The sequence below is a fragment of the Neodiprion fabricii genome, chromosome 4, assembly GCF_021155785.1.
Source record: "Neodiprion fabricii isolate iyNeoFabr1 chromosome 4, iyNeoFabr1.1, whole genome shotgun sequence".
NCBI classification, from domain to species: Eukaryota; Metazoa; Arthropoda; class Insecta; order Hymenoptera; family Diprionidae; genus Neodiprion; species Neodiprion fabricii.
Window position 1 is genome coordinate 5820527 of NC_060242.1, and position 17164 is coordinate 5837690.

General features: G+C 37.4%; 1 protein-coding gene and 1 long non-coding RNA gene across 7 annotated transcripts in view; one reads left to right on the forward strand and one right to left on the reverse strand.

Annotated features, from left to right (window-relative positions):
* LOC124179816 (acetylcholine receptor subunit alpha-like) overlaps positions 1-17164 on the forward strand; it is a 131413-nt gene that overhangs the window by 104261 nt on the left and 9988 nt on the right. For all 6 annotated transcript variants that reach the window (XM_046564580.1, XM_046564582.1, XM_046564581.1 and 3 more), the window contains one exon: positions 3978-4114. In XM_046564580.1, the coding sequence (XP_046420536.1) occupies positions 3978-4114 (137 nt within the window). The remainder of the gene's footprint in view (positions 1-3977; positions 4115-17164) is intronic.
* Positions 11342-14151, reverse strand: LOC124179818. The gene is made up of 3 exons (XR_006870155.1): positions 13747-14151; positions 12195-12408; positions 11342-11573 (listed from the first exon to the last, which is right to left on the reverse strand). It is a non-coding gene; the product is annotated as an uncharacterized LOC124179818 (long non-coding RNA).

Consider the following 17164-nt stretch of genomic DNA (forward strand, 5'->3'; position numbering starts at 1 on the left):
AAAACCGACGAGTCCTCGCGAATCCTTTGACCTAATCTGAATATTTTCATCCAGATATTAATTTACGATATTCGCTGAGAAATGTCCAGACTTGGTAAAAGGTTGGAAAGTCAAATGATTTTTTATGAAACGAGGAGAAGAAAAAAAAAAAAAGATGTGATGAGAAAAAGATGTAGAAATAATCCACTACTTTGATTGAAATTATTGTTTTGAACGATATCCAAGTGAAGAATGACGTGAATCAGTTAATTATGTCTATTATGTACGATCAAGCTGTCAACTTACCAATCAAATTACGAGTTTTAACAATTATTTATACAGAATTTACATTATGGAGTGAAAAAATTTGCCTATCATCAATGCAGAGAAAGAGAAATATAGTTTAACATTTGCAAAAGAGCTGAAATAATTTTTGCTGAACGATTTCCGGTGAGTTGAATAGCAATTAAAGCTTGCATGAAAATTCAGAAGCAATGTGACATCATTAATTTATTAATTTATTATATATTTCTTTGGATCAGTGGTACCAAATGAATGGAAAAAATTTTGCGTTACAAATTTCAAAACTTTGTCAATGGATCAGTCTGTCTCTGATTATGTATTGGAATTCAAGGGTTGGCCGATCGACACGCGAACTTAATATTAAGGGTGGATATAAATAATTGAAGCAATTACTTGGATGATTTGTACAGGGTTCGCCGACCTCGAGTGAGATTCGATTATACGGAGAGGGCGAGAGGAATGAGAGAGAGGGGCGATGGGGCGATGGAGGGGGGGGGGGGGGGAGGTATGTGTGGAGCAACGGTCGCGAAATTACCTGGGAATTGCTAATCCAGCTTATCGCGTTGCCCTTTCAGGGTAATGCTACTTCACGTCAACGATGCCGTTGTTGCGAGGAAACTTCGCGAGCCACATCGATGCCGGATTTCACATCGACCCGATTTATCTTATTTGAACGAGCTTAGCACTTATTGCGATTTAAAATCACGATCAATTACAGAGTTGCGATATGAATGATGTGAAAAAATGAAGGTCCTCGATTCTCGGAATTCAGGAAGTATTATTAGGGTGGAGACATGTCTCCCTGTTACGTCGTATGGCAAAAGTGGGACAGATTTGGGTACAAGTTTTGTAGTACCGATAGCGCCACGCGCAGCGCTGGCGACGTTTGAAGCATCGAGAATATGCGCACGCAGCTGCGCGCGCAGAAGTTTGACGGTTTATTAGTGTTGCCTGTGTTGCCGAGCATCAGGCACAGTGCAGCTAACTATACTAGCACTGCGAGTAGAGCAGTACTGCAAACTTACGACCAAAATGTAAGTCCACTTTTGTAACGCGGAGATATGTTTTCTCCCTGATATTACTTCCCGTAGGAATCGAAAATCCGATTCCTATACCGCATCTTTTCGTGGAAGCGCACCACTGACACTCCAAATTATAGGCAATTCGAGGTACAAGTTCAATCTGAGCAGCTTAATTGGTCTCCTGTTTCTGTTAGCGCGACGCTGATGCCACCACGACGAAACTCGGAGCTGCTCAGAGCGGACTTGTTCCCTGAATTGCCTATAATTTAGGGCCGTAGTGGTGCGATTAGGCTAACAGACACGGTGTAATCATAAAGAAACAAAATACACACTCGGCCCCATCACCTTTTATCGTATTACCTTCTATATAAAAGCCACCGATTACACCGAGCAAGAAAAGTTATTTTGTAACTTGCCTTGATAAAATTCGAGCATCTTTTATTCTACAGGATCTAGCATGGTGGAAAAAATAAACGTAAGAAAAATGGCGGATCACATCAGGATTTTCAGATATTTTAATTTTAGAGTGAAAAACCGAGGGTTTTTATCGCTTGACATCTCAGGAATAAAATCTCCGACAGAGTTCAGCCGATGCTTAAACTGAAACTCAAAGGATCGTCGCTTTTCAGAAAAAATATCAACTCATTGGATCGTATGATAATTGATCTGAAAATAAAGCTCGAGTTTTCACGTTTTCGTAAAAAAAATAAAATAAATATCCGTACTTTATGGGACTGTAAATTCAAAGGGATTAGAAAATAGAAGGATTACAATATTGAATTTTGAATAAGGCGAGAATTTACTTTACAGAATTTCATAAAGCAGAAAGTTGAAGTACAGAAAAGTTGAAAATGTACAAAGATAGAGTACACGAAACCAAAATAAAAATTGGTGAGAATTCTGGCAATTCAATGTTTCGACTTGCGATATTTTTATTTAATTTGACGATTCTACACGTTGGCTTTTTGTATACTTTAACATATGCAAGTTTTTATACTTTACGAAACAAATTTTCGCATTTTTGAAAAATTCGTATCGTAACCGTCGTGTTTTCTAACCATACTACAATTTTACCTTCACCAATTGTATCATGTAACGTGGGAAGCGGCGCAAAACGTTCGATTAACTATCACCTGCGGCTCGTTCTCGGTTTTGAGCCGCATTTGTACTCACACACGAAATTGAAGGTAATTGATAGATCCCCAGGTTGTATCTGTATTACGACAGGCAGGGAACCGTCCCATTTTCAATTAAAACCTATTCCCCCGGGAATTGTTTTATATCGGCCACAAATTTCCACATTTCAACAGGGATGATGCCTCATAACTCTAAAAAATTACTGAACAGCGGTAAAAAAATTATCACTTCGTTTACAGGGAGTCAATTTTCCATTCGGGAAAGTAAACACGAACAATTTTTCATCCCTCTTCAAGGGTTTAGAAGAAAAGGGTCTGAAAATATTGTCTCATCTTTTTCGGACCACAAACCAAACGCAAAGGTTTCGAACTCACAAGTTTCTTTTTTTCATCGAAAAAAAACCCAGTTCACAAGTTTTAGAGAGTGTAATGAATATTTTCACACATTGCGACAATTGGAAAGAACAACTTTTTTCCAACAATTCAAAATTCCGTGTTCAGTCCGATCTCATGTGATTTTTCAAACGACTAATTGGTTGCCTCAATATTTGGTGACAGAAGTGGGATTTCATGACATTTACGTTTCTACACATTTAGACAGTTGAAAATTGGACCATATCATGAAACTAATTCATTTAATTGTGATGCGATGATTGCGATATTCTCAACAAAAAAATAAACAAATAAAAAGTGTAATAAAAAAATGCGTCATGTAGGGATTTAGATTATTGTCGAGGATTTTTTTACCGAGGTGCGAAGTTCAGTGAATATATTTCGTTGGGCCAAATTCATTTCGGGTATATTGGGCGTACATTTACGTTGGTCCCTTCAGAGGCGAGGGACGAAACGACAGCCTGAATCCCTCAAGGAAGTCTCTCTTCACCTTTCCCTTCCAGCGGCTGCATATATCCCACATTCAAATCACCCCCCTGATTACCGTGGCTTTTTGTTAAGCCAGCACGAGCTGAACTTGCCTCAAGAAAACGTCCCGATGTAACGAAAGCACGTCTGTCACAACACAGAGGAAAGAAAAGAGAGAAAGCATAAGGCTCCGAATTATTCGCCCGAAAAACCCACGCCTTACATTCGAAGGAAATCGTGCGGAAAATTTGAATGATGGGGTTCAATGTTACACTACGAATTATCGACCCCGGATATATCAGACCTTTGGTTTGCTGCCGTGTATTTTTATCGTTGCTTTTCAAACTAAGGTAAGTGTACCAGTTATTGACCCTGTCCCAATTATTGAACTTTTTTGTTTGTATCTGTCTGATCGTTGGTTCTAAAATGACGTAAAAATAAATTTCAATATTTAATGCCGTAGCAATTGATTTTGGTGATCGAGAAATTCATGATTCGTTCCGTTAATCTATCATTTTGGAAAAAACAAGGGTCAACAACTTGTACACTTACCTTATTGCGTTAATTTGACATTTTTGGAAGAGTCCAAATTTTACGTAGAGCTTTTTCGCTGTTCCTATTTCTGGTTTTTGTATTTCGAGGTGTAACTCTTATCTGTGCAACGATTCTGTTTCAGGTGACACTCTCGATCTCGATCCTGATCAGCCTTCACGTCTTCTTCCTGTTAGTCGTGGAGATAATACCGCCAACTTCGTTGGTTGTACCACTCCTTGGAAAGTATCTAATATTCGCGATGATCCTCGTGTCCATAAGGTGAGTAAGAATATTCGCGCGTGTGTGAAAATAGCCATCGTATGGTGAAACTGGGAAGAAACGCGGGCGTACAAATCTCGCGGGAGAACGGTAACGGAGCCTAGCTTGCAAGCTCGTTCCTCCGCAAGCTCGGATCAACGGACATCGCGATACCAAGATCGTGCAATAAAGCGAAAAGTACGACATGCGCGAATCGCATGCAGGTCCGTTTACACGATAACACAGAACCGAACAATAACCTTTTGTTTCCAGAAAATATCCTTCGCGGTACACCGAGAGTGCTTTTATGCCGGCCCATCCTCGGCTCTCTATCGATCTAGGGACTCGTTGTCACGCCTGCCTGACTCGGTCGAATACTCTGGACCGGAAAACCGGAAAACTAATCACGACGTCCACCGGACGAAAAGTCGATAGTTGGCGTTCTTGGATTTCGAAAATTGTCTAGAATTAGTCTTCCTAAAAAATTTAGCCACCAAATCGAAAGGATACATAAAATTTTGTCCACAATTAGCATCGATGTCCGAGCTTTTGTTCACAGTTTCAGTATTCTTTGTATCCTTTTTTTCGGTTTTTCTTTTTTTTTTTTTGTGTTTCGGGAAATGACGTTCGTAGCTTGCTAAAGTGAGAATTTGACGAAGACTCGGAGTGAAAATATTCCGTATGAAAATGAAAAGAAAAACACACGACTACGGATTCTCTGATTTTACTCTTGGAAATACTCGGACCTTGCTGGGGTTTGATAAATACTAGACACGAACGGATTGATCGGGGAACTTGGAGAACCGTATCGAAGGATCGTCCATATATCTGTTTCTTACCCACGAATCTCTCAATTGGCTCCGAGATAGGAGTCTGCAGAGTTGAGTAGTTCGGTATCCAACTGGGATGAGAATCACGTGCGATTACTGAAAGCTTCGAAGAAGTTTGCAAATACGTGATATAGCTGTATGAGAATTTTAAGCATTTTGCTTTGTACGTGCGAGAGTTTCGAATGGTCTGAATCCGGGAAACGGTCTCACTCCCTGTCTCTCTTTCTCTCTCACTTTTTCTCTCCCCCCCCCCCCCCCTCACCCTCACCACTTTCCTGTCTCTCTCTCTCTCTCTCTCTCTCTATTTCTCTCTCTGGCCATTAGCGGCGAGCCGCCCTCGTCGCCCTTAAAAAAAAAGGAACGCTGTTTTCTTTGTCAAGAAAAACTTGGCAGTCAGAATGAATTACAAAGTTTCATACCCAGCGTATCTCGAACCTTTCTTCCACCCCGCAGAATATTCCTTATCTTTCTCTCTCTCTCTCTCTCTCTTTCTTTTTCTCATAATATCTCTCCGACTCTCTTCAGGTTTCGAGGAACACTTTACGAGTACATGGAATTAATCACAGTGGCTCTTTCGAGGCAAACGTTTGGCGGATTCTCGTTTTCTCACGCATTATTTATCCGTTATACGCAATGTTCACATGTTAACTATAATTACCGACGTCTCGTTAGCACAGTTTTGAAAACAACGCTATTATTAATACCTCCTCGTATGAACGGGCATGGTTACAATGGTCCAAACTTCCTCGCCATGAGTTCATGTTTGAGTTGGGCTTATTATGCGGACTACGTCGGAGTTGTTCATAGGTAAGATTATAATTATAAGCACTCGGGGTTATTCTCTCTCTCTCTCTCTCTCTCTCTCTCTCGATCTCTCTCTTTCTCTCTGTTATTATGTTCACGATTCCACGTATTTCGACTCAGCATTGTCGCGAATAAAACAAAGCCTGACCTTACGAATGCTAAATTATTCGAAATCAAAATTATTCATACTTTCACGTTTGATATACTTTTATTATTATAGGACTATAATTGACATTATATTCCACATTTATTCCCCAAAAATTTGACGAAATATTATATATATATATATATTATATACGCAAATTTCAATTTATCAACAATAATGCTTTGTTATATGATAAAAACAAATTTGTCAAAGTTTTCTCAGTAATAACAGATTCTACTTGTCGATAAATCAGGCTGACATTTCATTTCAGCGAATTTGAGATCAATCGAGGAAAAAAAATTATTACAACGATGTTACTGAATATGTATATTATTACAGAATAATTGAAGCTAAAGAAAAAAAAAACAAAAAAAAAAAAAAACGCAAGAAAAATTATTTTAAATGTGGGTTGTTGAACGAATTGCAACTTTTCGTATCCCAGGGGACGGAATCAGGTATAAAACTCGGCATGAATTTCGTCGCGAGTTACATTTCAACGGCCGTTGAGAGTTGGAGATTCGCTTCCGTCTAACGATTATTATTACTATTATTGTGATTGTTATTGCATAGGAGAAAATACAAGCGCGAACGTAGGTACAATTCAGAGATGAGAGAACCGTTGAATCGTCAGCGAATTTTACAACAATCTCGTCTGTATTTTTTTCCTTCTATTTTCTTGTCCCTTTGCTTGAAAAAAAAAAAATAAATATATATACATATATCCTCCAGCATCCTTAGTTTACCGCCGATTATCATCGCCACTGATCTCCCTCGAGTATCCATTCTGCACTTTTTAAATTGCACGTTTCCTCTGGGTAGTGAAAGTATAAAAGAAAAAAAAAAACGAAGAAAAAAAAAGAATCAAATCTGTAATATATCTCATAAATTCGATCATGTTTGATGAAATCTCAATTATACTCTGTAATAATTACTCTTGTCAAACTTATCGTCACAAATGTCAATAGCTCAGATCTTATTACCAAGTTTGTTTCGGGATTTTCTTTCCGCCACTAAATTTCAGCCAGAATTACGGTGCTCAAAGGTGTAACCTAAGATACTGTAGGTTCTTATACAAAACCGTATCCGGTTTAACAAGAATTTGCGGAAGCGAAACACTCGTAACCCGTACAACCAGAGCCGCGCATCCGGTACTCAGCTTGAAGCCAACTGTGCACGGAGTTATGAATAGGTGCATAAATTCACCTACTCTGTGTAGATTCGCCTACCTGGAGAAGCGAGAATTGTAGAAAATACGATGGGACTAAACCGCGCGATGCGGAGATAAAATATCAATGTAAAATAATTTTAGGATCTGGTGGTTTGCAAAGTTGGATTTGATTTCTAATAAGAAAAATTTTAAGATACAGTTTCAATGGCATCTAAGAAGTGATTAAGAATTACTGACGTGTCATTCCAAGCGTTTTTCGTCTGCAATTTATTAAAAATTTTTACATCAACTCGATAATGGTAATTGCGTTCGATTGGAGAAATTTAACGCAATACTATTATACTCGATAATTATTCCGTATCAACTGAGTAAAGTTCAATCATATCGATTTATAATTAAATTCAATTACTCTCCGATTGAATTGTATTCAGAAAATTGTTTTAACCTTGATGTTTAAACGTCTGTTAAATTTCTGTAGTTTTCTTGTTTCTTCAATAATTGCCTACTGTATTTATCACACATTTTTAATCCTATTGACAATATAATTTTTTCCGAAAATTTGGAAATTTAAAGTTTCAAACGCGGTCCGCTTTCTGTCGTGAGAAAAAAGTAAACGGTGTGTGTTCGTGGCGCAAACGTCAAATAAACCGTGTCAAGAGCGCCTCGGCTCGATGTGCGCGTGTATTGCAAAGGCTTAGCCGCAAATCCGCAATGCGCAAGTGGAGAGTTCGCGTTTTTTCTTGCGGAAAGTCGCGTGTTGTAATCTTTTTAATTAACGGAGAAATTTCTCTAATTACGGTTTAGCGAGTTCAGCTTTGTTCCTATTCATTCGGTTACGGAACGTCCGAAATATTTCATTTAAACATTTCCATTTCAGTTATAAAATATGTGTATTTGTAAGATATTTTTTCAATTCCACGAGAATGAAATTGTATCTTATGTATAAATTATGTAACACGTACAGTCTACGTTTGTCAGATCCGCTAGAAAACATTTCAATTTACAGATATCGAATGAATTTTCTCGCAGTCATTCTGCTGAATTGAAAATCTTTTTCAAAAATAAACTCATTCTCAACCGAGCTTTCTTTTTCATTCGATTTCTCTTCTTCGAGAACTGCTCAGTCTGCGTACCTGCGTAAAAAAGCTATCAAATTTCACGAAGAGAAAAGAAATTCTTACTCCTATCGAAAATTAGTTTCTGAGTGGTTAATGTTTTTTTTTTTTCTGATTCCTTCTTTCCTCCTTCCGAAAACTACGCAAATGTTCACAATTTCCTTTTGCTGTTAGTTTCGGTTTCAATTACCACGGATAAAATATCGAAATGCAATCCTATCTTGAACAGAAAATTTATTCCGTATCGTCGATCGAATTTGCGATAATTTAAGTGACAAACCCGCGGAGTGCGAAGATCAATCGTCGTTACTGGAGAAGAAAATTTTCCAAGCCTCAAGGGACACTTTGGTGGCGGATTCCGATAAGTTTCAGCTCTGCGGGCATGGATATTGCGATTTCCGTTAACTTGAGCGGAAAATTTGGGAAAAGTGGCTTGTCCTGCTTTGCCAAAATCCCATCTCGATTTCTCCCCCGAGTTTCAGTTTCTGAAATATACATCCGGCCGATAGTTCAGGGGTTTAATTGACGTTTGACTGTCTCTAATTTGTAATTCACCGTCGCTTCTCTCACCCTTGCACACCTTTACCGTCTCGAATCGAGCTCGAGATTGTGAAATATTCAGAAACTGCACTACGCCGCGGCGTTCAGCTGTCGGGGAAAAGCACTCAAATCAACTGCTTTCTAAATTCATCCCTATTTCAAGGGAATCACAATATATAGGCGTGTGAGAAATATGTTCCTATCTACCTTGTACGAGTTTCGTCTTTTTCACGCATCTCACTTTGACGAATGAGAAAAACAGGGATTACGACGCGGTGGAATGAATTTTAGGTTTATTTATCGTTTAAACGGGAAACTTAATCTTTCTACGAAACTATTATTATTTCATTTTTAATACTGTCTGGTTCTTCTTTTACCTACGTTCAAATACTGGAGGAAATTTATATACGATATGTCAAAATTTATGTCACGAAAGGGTGCAGAGAGAGAGAGAGAAAGAGAGAGAGAAAGAAAGTAAAGCGTTTATTAATCCTTTGAGTCATAGTGCTAAGTACTCTCTTACCATATATTTAGACAAGTTTTCAACATATTTCTTTGCAGTTTTTTTTTTTTTTGCTAGTTCTGATAGTATACTGATATGTTTTCAATTTACTCGAGAGGAATTGTTGTGATGTAAATTATTATTCTTGGAAAGCAAATGATTGAATAAATTGGTGAAAATTGAAGAAACAATTCATTTCCGAGAAAGTTAACTCCTCTACACGTGCATATGTTTTACATGAATTACGAATTCTTGGGGTAGCTGATTACGATTCTGAAATCAGGTTTTCACAAATTCAGAATAGCGGATTCAATACAGCGTACAAAAATTTCAAATTCGATCGAATCCAGAGAAAGATACTCTGCTCAGGGGTTTCTGAGGTCGCTGATTACGAAACTGAAATCAGATTTTGAAAATTCATTAGGGCGAATCCAATCAGCAACTCCAAAGGTCTTTTGACCAAATTTGATCAAATTTGAAATTTTCGACCGCCACATTGTATCTGCCACCTTGAATTTTCAAAATTCGATTTCAGATTCGTAATCAGCGGCTCGAAAAACCATGGAATACTATTTTGTTCTAAAAGTTTTCTCAGCATAATAATGTGTGACACAGAGGGTTAAAAATGTCCTAGAGCAATGAGCGCCCTGAGGACAACACAAAAGATATAATCAACCGAGAGAGAGAGAGAGAGAAAGAGAGAAAATGTATCGAAACATAAAATTCATTACACAAAATGAGCTTTATTTTTCTAAGAAATATATTTTCATACTTTTCAAATATCATTCCTCTTGTTTTCTTTTTTTTTTAATTTCAACCTCGTAGCAAAATTCACATTCCCGGGGGTGAATTGTTTATCTGAAAAAAATAAATAAATAAGAAAACAGGGCAAGTCGTAAAGGGCAAGTGTTCGGATCGCGACTGCGTTCTAATATAGATACATTAATTCCGAAAGTCTCGACATGCACTGAGAAAAATTTCATTTGTTACAGCAGCTAGAAAAATTCATTAAAACAGGTATAATTAAAAAAAAACTGTTTGAATATTGTTGAAATTACGAAAAACGAGGTACGCGTAAACATTTTGCGCTATCGTCGATTCCATTTTGGTAATTGCAACGCAAAATCAGTTTCTGAGGTTTACTCTACTTTTTTAGTTAAACAAGGCATTGACGTTAATTTATATACTATATTTTTCGATTGTGGTAAAAAATGAAAACGGTTAAGGACCGAGCGGTAACCGTAACTAAAAATTTCTCTCAGTTCGCTTGGAGTTCCTCGCGATTTTCAAGCTGCAAGCTGCAGTTGAAAGTTCATTGACTCGCCTCACGCTGCGCGCATGCATCTTTCAGCCCCCGTGGTGTGCTTTAATATACAAGCGAGCGTGTACATGCATCTGCCCAAACTGTACGAATGTGTACAGATGCCTTGAGGTGGTGGTGAAAGGTCTTTGAAATCGCTGTGACGCCGGGTGTTTAATATTAATGGACGCATTATTTCAATGTTGGTATATAACTAACATACTCCGAGCTTTTATGCACGTCATTCGCGTGTCGCAGCCTCTGCGGGTTGAAAAGTAAAATTAAGAAAAATATTCAAAGATTTCTCCATTTTCAAGAATAATTACACTCCGCCGTGACAGTTCGATTTATTATTACAGAGGTGACAACTTATCGATCAATCATCACCGTTGTTTGTATTATTCTCTACGAATCGGGCTGAAAGAGATTCCGTATAATTAATTATTTCCATCGTCGAAAACAAGTCTCGATGAAAATATAATCCATGAAATAGGAGGTGATTGATTGGTATGTTTTTTTTTTTTTTTTTATTTTTATTATTATTTTTATTACTTGTAGATATTAGGGGAAAAAAAGCTCATTTATCCATCGCGCAATTTGATCTAATTCTACGTATTATAACAGATTAGAAAAGCCATTTTCTTTGATTAAAGGAAAATCTAAAGAAAATGAAACTGTCGTTTGACTGCTTAGAAATTATCGATGACAAACCATGGAATTATTCTTTTTTTTTTTTTCCTTCTTGTGTCTATTTTGAAATATTGAACTATGAGTTGCTGCGTTATAAGTACAAATTCTAAATATTATATTCGTTGTCACGTTTCCATTATTATCGTTTATTCTATGGTTCTTTTTTTTTTTTCTCTCTTACTTTGGTCAAGTAACGATCACCAAAGCTGAATGTCGCCTCATTTCTTTCGCCCTGCAAATGATGAAAAATTGTTCCAGTTGTGAACGGTCAAGATGGATGTGCCCCTTAAGCCTTCTTGCTCCCCTCTCGTGTTTTCTTCTCTTCGTTTTTTCCTCTGCTTCTGCTTTTTCCGTATAACTTCTTGCTCGCGCGTATTACAACAGCCCTGCAGCGAGTGGAAATAGTACAAGTAGAAATGAGAAGTCATGAAAGCTGCGGACTAATGACGAAAGGTAAAAAATTTTTCAAGATTACACGATGATACGAGTGGTAATGGATGACGGTAATGTTGATGATGATGTAAAAATATGCAGTGATGCGTTTTTTACGTAAATAAATAAGCTCTTCTTTACCGATTGTCATTTTGGTTTCGGAATTGCTTTTGCTTAATTTTTCAACGGATCATCGATGCTTTTGTTTACGAAAAAACTGAGAGCTTTTTGTACTACTATATTCGCGTTTATAATTTTGTTTGTTTACCAGTTGATGTGATGAAAACTAGTTACATAATATGTGATAACCTTTTATTCCTTTTATTCTACAAAAATTTTACACTCAGGAATTTTTCCTCCGAAGTTTTCCCTATGAAATACTGTTTTTCAAGTGATTATGTCCAAAATAATTGTGTCGTAACGAGTAAAATTTTCCAAAAAGTAACGATGATTAAAATTGGCACTAATCGAGGTCTTGGATTAATTTAAGCTGGAAATCGGGTCGGTAACGGCGAAATTCTCTACGGTATCTGTATTTTAAACAGTATTTTAGTTGACTCCAAATTTGCAAGTACCATAGGGGAAATTTAATCCCAGTCTTGGGAGCTGCGTGGGCGAAAGCCGTTGGCTGTTAGGTAACCATTCGTTTCCAAAGTTGGGGAAAATTTATGTCCCCGGTAGGAGCGAGGCGCCGTCCCTTCTCGTAACCCGCCATCCAGCGCCCTTCCGATGCTGCAGGGAGAGCAAAATCCGAACCCCTTTTGCAGGGCTCCCATGGGGAGAGGAAAACTGCGGAAGGAAGGAAAGAATGGAAAAAAAAGAGAGTAAAGAAAAATACGTAAAACATAAAAGTACGGTAGGACCGAGAGAAAACTTTTTATCTAACCTGGATGCTTCTCTCTGAATGATATTGTTCTCTCACGCTGATAATTCAAATTTGAAAATCAAACAGGCTGCAGGCTGCAGAAATTGATTAATCTATCAGCGATTATACGTTATCAAAAAACACCCTTAAAGGTACAATTTCGAAATAATATTATAGATTTTTCGTTATTCTATATACGAGCAAATGCGTGTCAAACGTTCAGTTGCTATGAAATTCAAACTCTTAGAAGATTATGTGTCATAGCTGGTTTACAATTTACAAAATTACAGTAAAACGGGTATTGTTACAGTGGCGGTTTAAATGTCGTTGTAATTACAAGAGAATGTGATCCGAGTGACTATTTAGAGTGACTACAGTTGTTGAAAGCACAATATTTACTGGTTACAATATTTTTCCCGCTACACGAAGTCTCGATATTAATTCGTTTTTCCACCAACATAAAATTATCACAATAATCACAAGAAAATATGATGTGAGTAACAGTAATAAAAAAAAATAATAGTCACAAATGGTAGACTTTCTATTTACAGTCATAAGACCCATTTTCATTTTAGTACCCAGAACTATATTCTCGATGTGTTTACAGACGGTTGAAAAAATTGGGTTCATTTTGAATGTTCGAGTATTGAAAACCAGCCATTCGATTCTTCATCGAAATATTTTTCACCCTATCCGATATCTAAAAAACGGCTCAAACGATTTACTCTGAACTCGTCGAGAGCATTCTCGGATGATTCGAGATTGGCAATGCGAAAAAATCTGAATCTTTGTAAGCACAACATAATCCATGATCGTAGAATTTTGTATTTTGAGGTTAGATTCGATTAAATTGGTAACGATTCTGCATTACCACTGTAACCGACGCATAGAAGAAATCTGTCGTATCATCGGAGAATGTTGAAAACGTGACACAACCCATAACCGTCGAATCTAATCTAAAAATAAAAAAAAATTCTACGATCATAGGTTACGCTGTGCTTACAAAGATCGTTCCCGTTTAAACCCCTGACCGTAAAATTTAATATTCTTGTGTTTGATCCGACAGTCATTGGTTGTGTGACGTTTTCAGCATTCTCGGATGATACGACAGGTTCCTTCGATTAATCGGTTACCGCGGTAACGCAGAATCATTACCAATGTAATCGAATCTGACATAAAAATACAAGATTCTACGATCATGGATTACGCTGTGCTGGCAAAGATTCAGATTTTTTCGCATTGCATTACGGGTACATACTCACAAGGATCGATCGTTTCGAGGTTGTTTCGCAGCCGTCCGGGTGCGGCGCTGCGGTCGGTGTCTGCGTTGCCAACATAACTGACTCACCGAAAAAATCAACCCTCTCAGAGTCATTGCAGCCAAGTGTACACGGACTCGGTGTGATCGATCGATCGGAGAACGAGGCTCTCCTGAGTTCGGCGTGCAGTGTGCAGTGTTCAGGACACGTTAGGGGTTCCTCGATGGCATACCGTAGACCAATACATGCCTTCGAGTCTGTATAACCCAGGGGTTGAACCTGTACACCCCGCATACCCGGCGCAATCTGCAGTTAATTAATCGTCCGCAGCACGCGCAACCCGATAGATAGAAGCACGACCAACGTCGTGTTCCCTTACTGAGCTTCCGATACCGTTCTCCGATCCATTTGTCCAATCCCCCTCCCGCCGACGCTTTAACCCTGGCTAGCGCCTGTGTGTATACTGATCAATAACCACCCCTCGGCTTTGGCGTACCTACCGTCGACTCTTGCTACTCGGTACATCGTTCGTTATGATCTCTTCGCTTCCCGTCACGCATTGCACATCGCTCCCCCCGATCTCCATCTCCAGGCATCATCCGTCACCGTGTATAACTGCGATATGACAACTGCACGACTACCCCGTGTCAGGGTTGTCGCTGATCAAGGCTGACCAATTTTACCGCACGTATCTGTGTAGAAAACTTTTTCACGGTTCTACGGCCTCGGAGAATATTTGGGAAAAAACGGGAAGCGGACGGGAATTCGAGCAGAGTTTCTGGAATTTTTTCACATTCTTTAACGTTTCACCGCAAACAAGGAAAATGTTTTTAGGCAGTCTGTTGTATGTATGTAAAAACAAATACGTGTACGCGCGTGCTTGAGTGTAAATTAAACTTTAATCTCTGTCAATTTGATTCGCATATACAAAATGTTGTTTAAGCACGAAAGAAATTATCAGGGCTGTAGGTACGTCATTAATTTTTTTTTCATGCATTAACGTTTTCATTAACCATTAATTTTTGATTTTTAATACAAAATACATCCACTAGTCGTGTAATATCAATTTTCGATTGTAAGATAATTCCGTTAACCATTATATTTTAATTTTTGATGATGTATAATTCCCATTAATCATTGAATTTGATTTTGAACGAAAAGTGTTCTTACAACAGAATAAAAAATTCACGTTTAATGCATTAATTTTTATGATTAAAAATTTCACAGCTGAGAATGATCAGCGAAAACGATGAAGTTTACCGGAGCCACGAAGCACTTGACCTAACGAGATATCTGCTTCTCCTGGTTCGATTTCTGTCTCTCGTCTATATTTTTCACCACTCGAAGCTATTCGAGCGATGTTCGCGATTCATCTCACGATCAGTTTCGATATCCTGCCTCATACATATCATGTATACAACTACATAAACACAGTAACCGTAGAACGCCTAAACGACTCTTTGTCGCTTCACCAACGACGGTTATTTATTCTTGAAAGCATTTTTTTTTTTCTTCTATATTTTCGTTCGCCCTTTTTGTGGGGAGGTGTGGATAAAAAATGTCTTTCACTTCTTTATATTCGCCTCCGCGGTGAAATTCAACGACCCAGAACTGAACTGATTGAATTTTCTGGGAATGGAATAATTTGCTATATATAATATATAATATAATATATAATATATATATAATATAATATATATTATATATATACTCATAGCACTCGGTGTAAAAACTTTCTGTACGTGATGTGTACAAATAGTGATATTGGTGATTTTTCATTCTTCGTTTATCTTCTTCTCTGACCTTATTACTTTTAATCTTAACGAACGTATTTTCCGGTACCATAAAAGATCGAATACTGCAATGAGAAAAATTTCATTTGTTATAGTAACTAGTAAAATTGAGTAAAACACGTATTGTGAAAAAAACTGTTTGAATATTGTTGGAATTACGAAAAACGAGGTACGCCTAACCACTTTGCGTTATTGTCGATCCTTTTTTGGTTATTGTAACGCAAAATCAGTTTATTCAGTTTACTCTACTTTTTTAGTTAAACAAGGCTTTAACGGCAATTTATCGTTGCACAAGCATTAAATTTTCGCAACGGTTGCAAGAAAATATAGCAACAGCGATCGTAATGAGAAAAAACAGTAACGGATACTAGACTTTCCGGTAACAGCTAGAAAACTAATTTTCATTTTCTACCTAGAACAATATTTTTCGATTGTGGTAAAAAAATGAAAACAGTTAAGGACCGAGCGGTAACCGGAACAAAAAATTTCTCTCAATGCGGCGAATAAAAACGCACCGCCACAAATAAAGTATTAATTGGTTTCAGAGGTAATGAATGTTTCATTATATATTATAATTGAATGCATATTGGCAGTTATGAATATCACCCCAAGTCAAATAGTTCGTTTCACTTATTATGTAACATAATTTTCCGCGAGAACTGTTTCGAATATGAAAATCTTCGTTTGTACGTCACATTTTTCACGGGAAGAAAAGAGAAGAATAATACTACTCAGTTAATCACAACAATGGTCTTTCGAACTGCATGCAGGAATGAAATCGTTACCGTAACAACGGAACGGCAGCTACTAAAAAATTTTGCCAACGAATTCTGAAAATGTTTATCGGACATGATTGAGATTCATGGGATCGAAACGCGAGCCGTTGTACTGTCGAGAACGCGGCATGGAACTCGAAGCCATCCTCGAATATAGTTATATAGGGTATTCCGTGCCAAGTCAATCCAAAGCTAAAGTTGAGACTTTTGATTTGGCCAAGCTCAGTCATCTTTTTGGATTCTGTGCAATCAAGTTCCATGAGTTTTGATCAATTTTTTTTTTTGTTCAAACCGTTCACGAAATATGAATTATTGAAAAGTTTTTTTTATACATTATCAAACACTTACAACTGTTTGAAAAATATATTACTGGAAAGTTTTTGTTTTTTTTTTTTTTCGTCCTCGTGATCGTGCGTTTTTATTTGTACTTTTTGAAAAATCAAACGTCAAAAAACATCAAAAGCTTTTTCAATAAATTTTAATTTTTTTCTCTCTTTCTTTTATTTGAAGATTGAGAAATTTTTATTTTCTCACTTCTGAAAAGTACCGCAGTGTATTCCATAAATTTGAAAAGTCAGGTCTCATCGTTTCATCGTTGGGTAACGTTTCCTTATTATACTTTTTGATTTTGAATTCTTGAAATTGATGAAATCTATCGTTCTTTTTTTTTTTTTTTGTCTTTTTCCCTACTCAACACTTCAAATGTTATTTTCTTTATATCTCGTGTATCAATAACTTTTACAGTAGGATAAATAGTCGCGGAATAACCCATACACATGTCATAATGTACGTGTATATAGGGCAAGGAAGGAAGGTGAAGCATTACTTCGAGATTAGAATAGTCGGAAATTC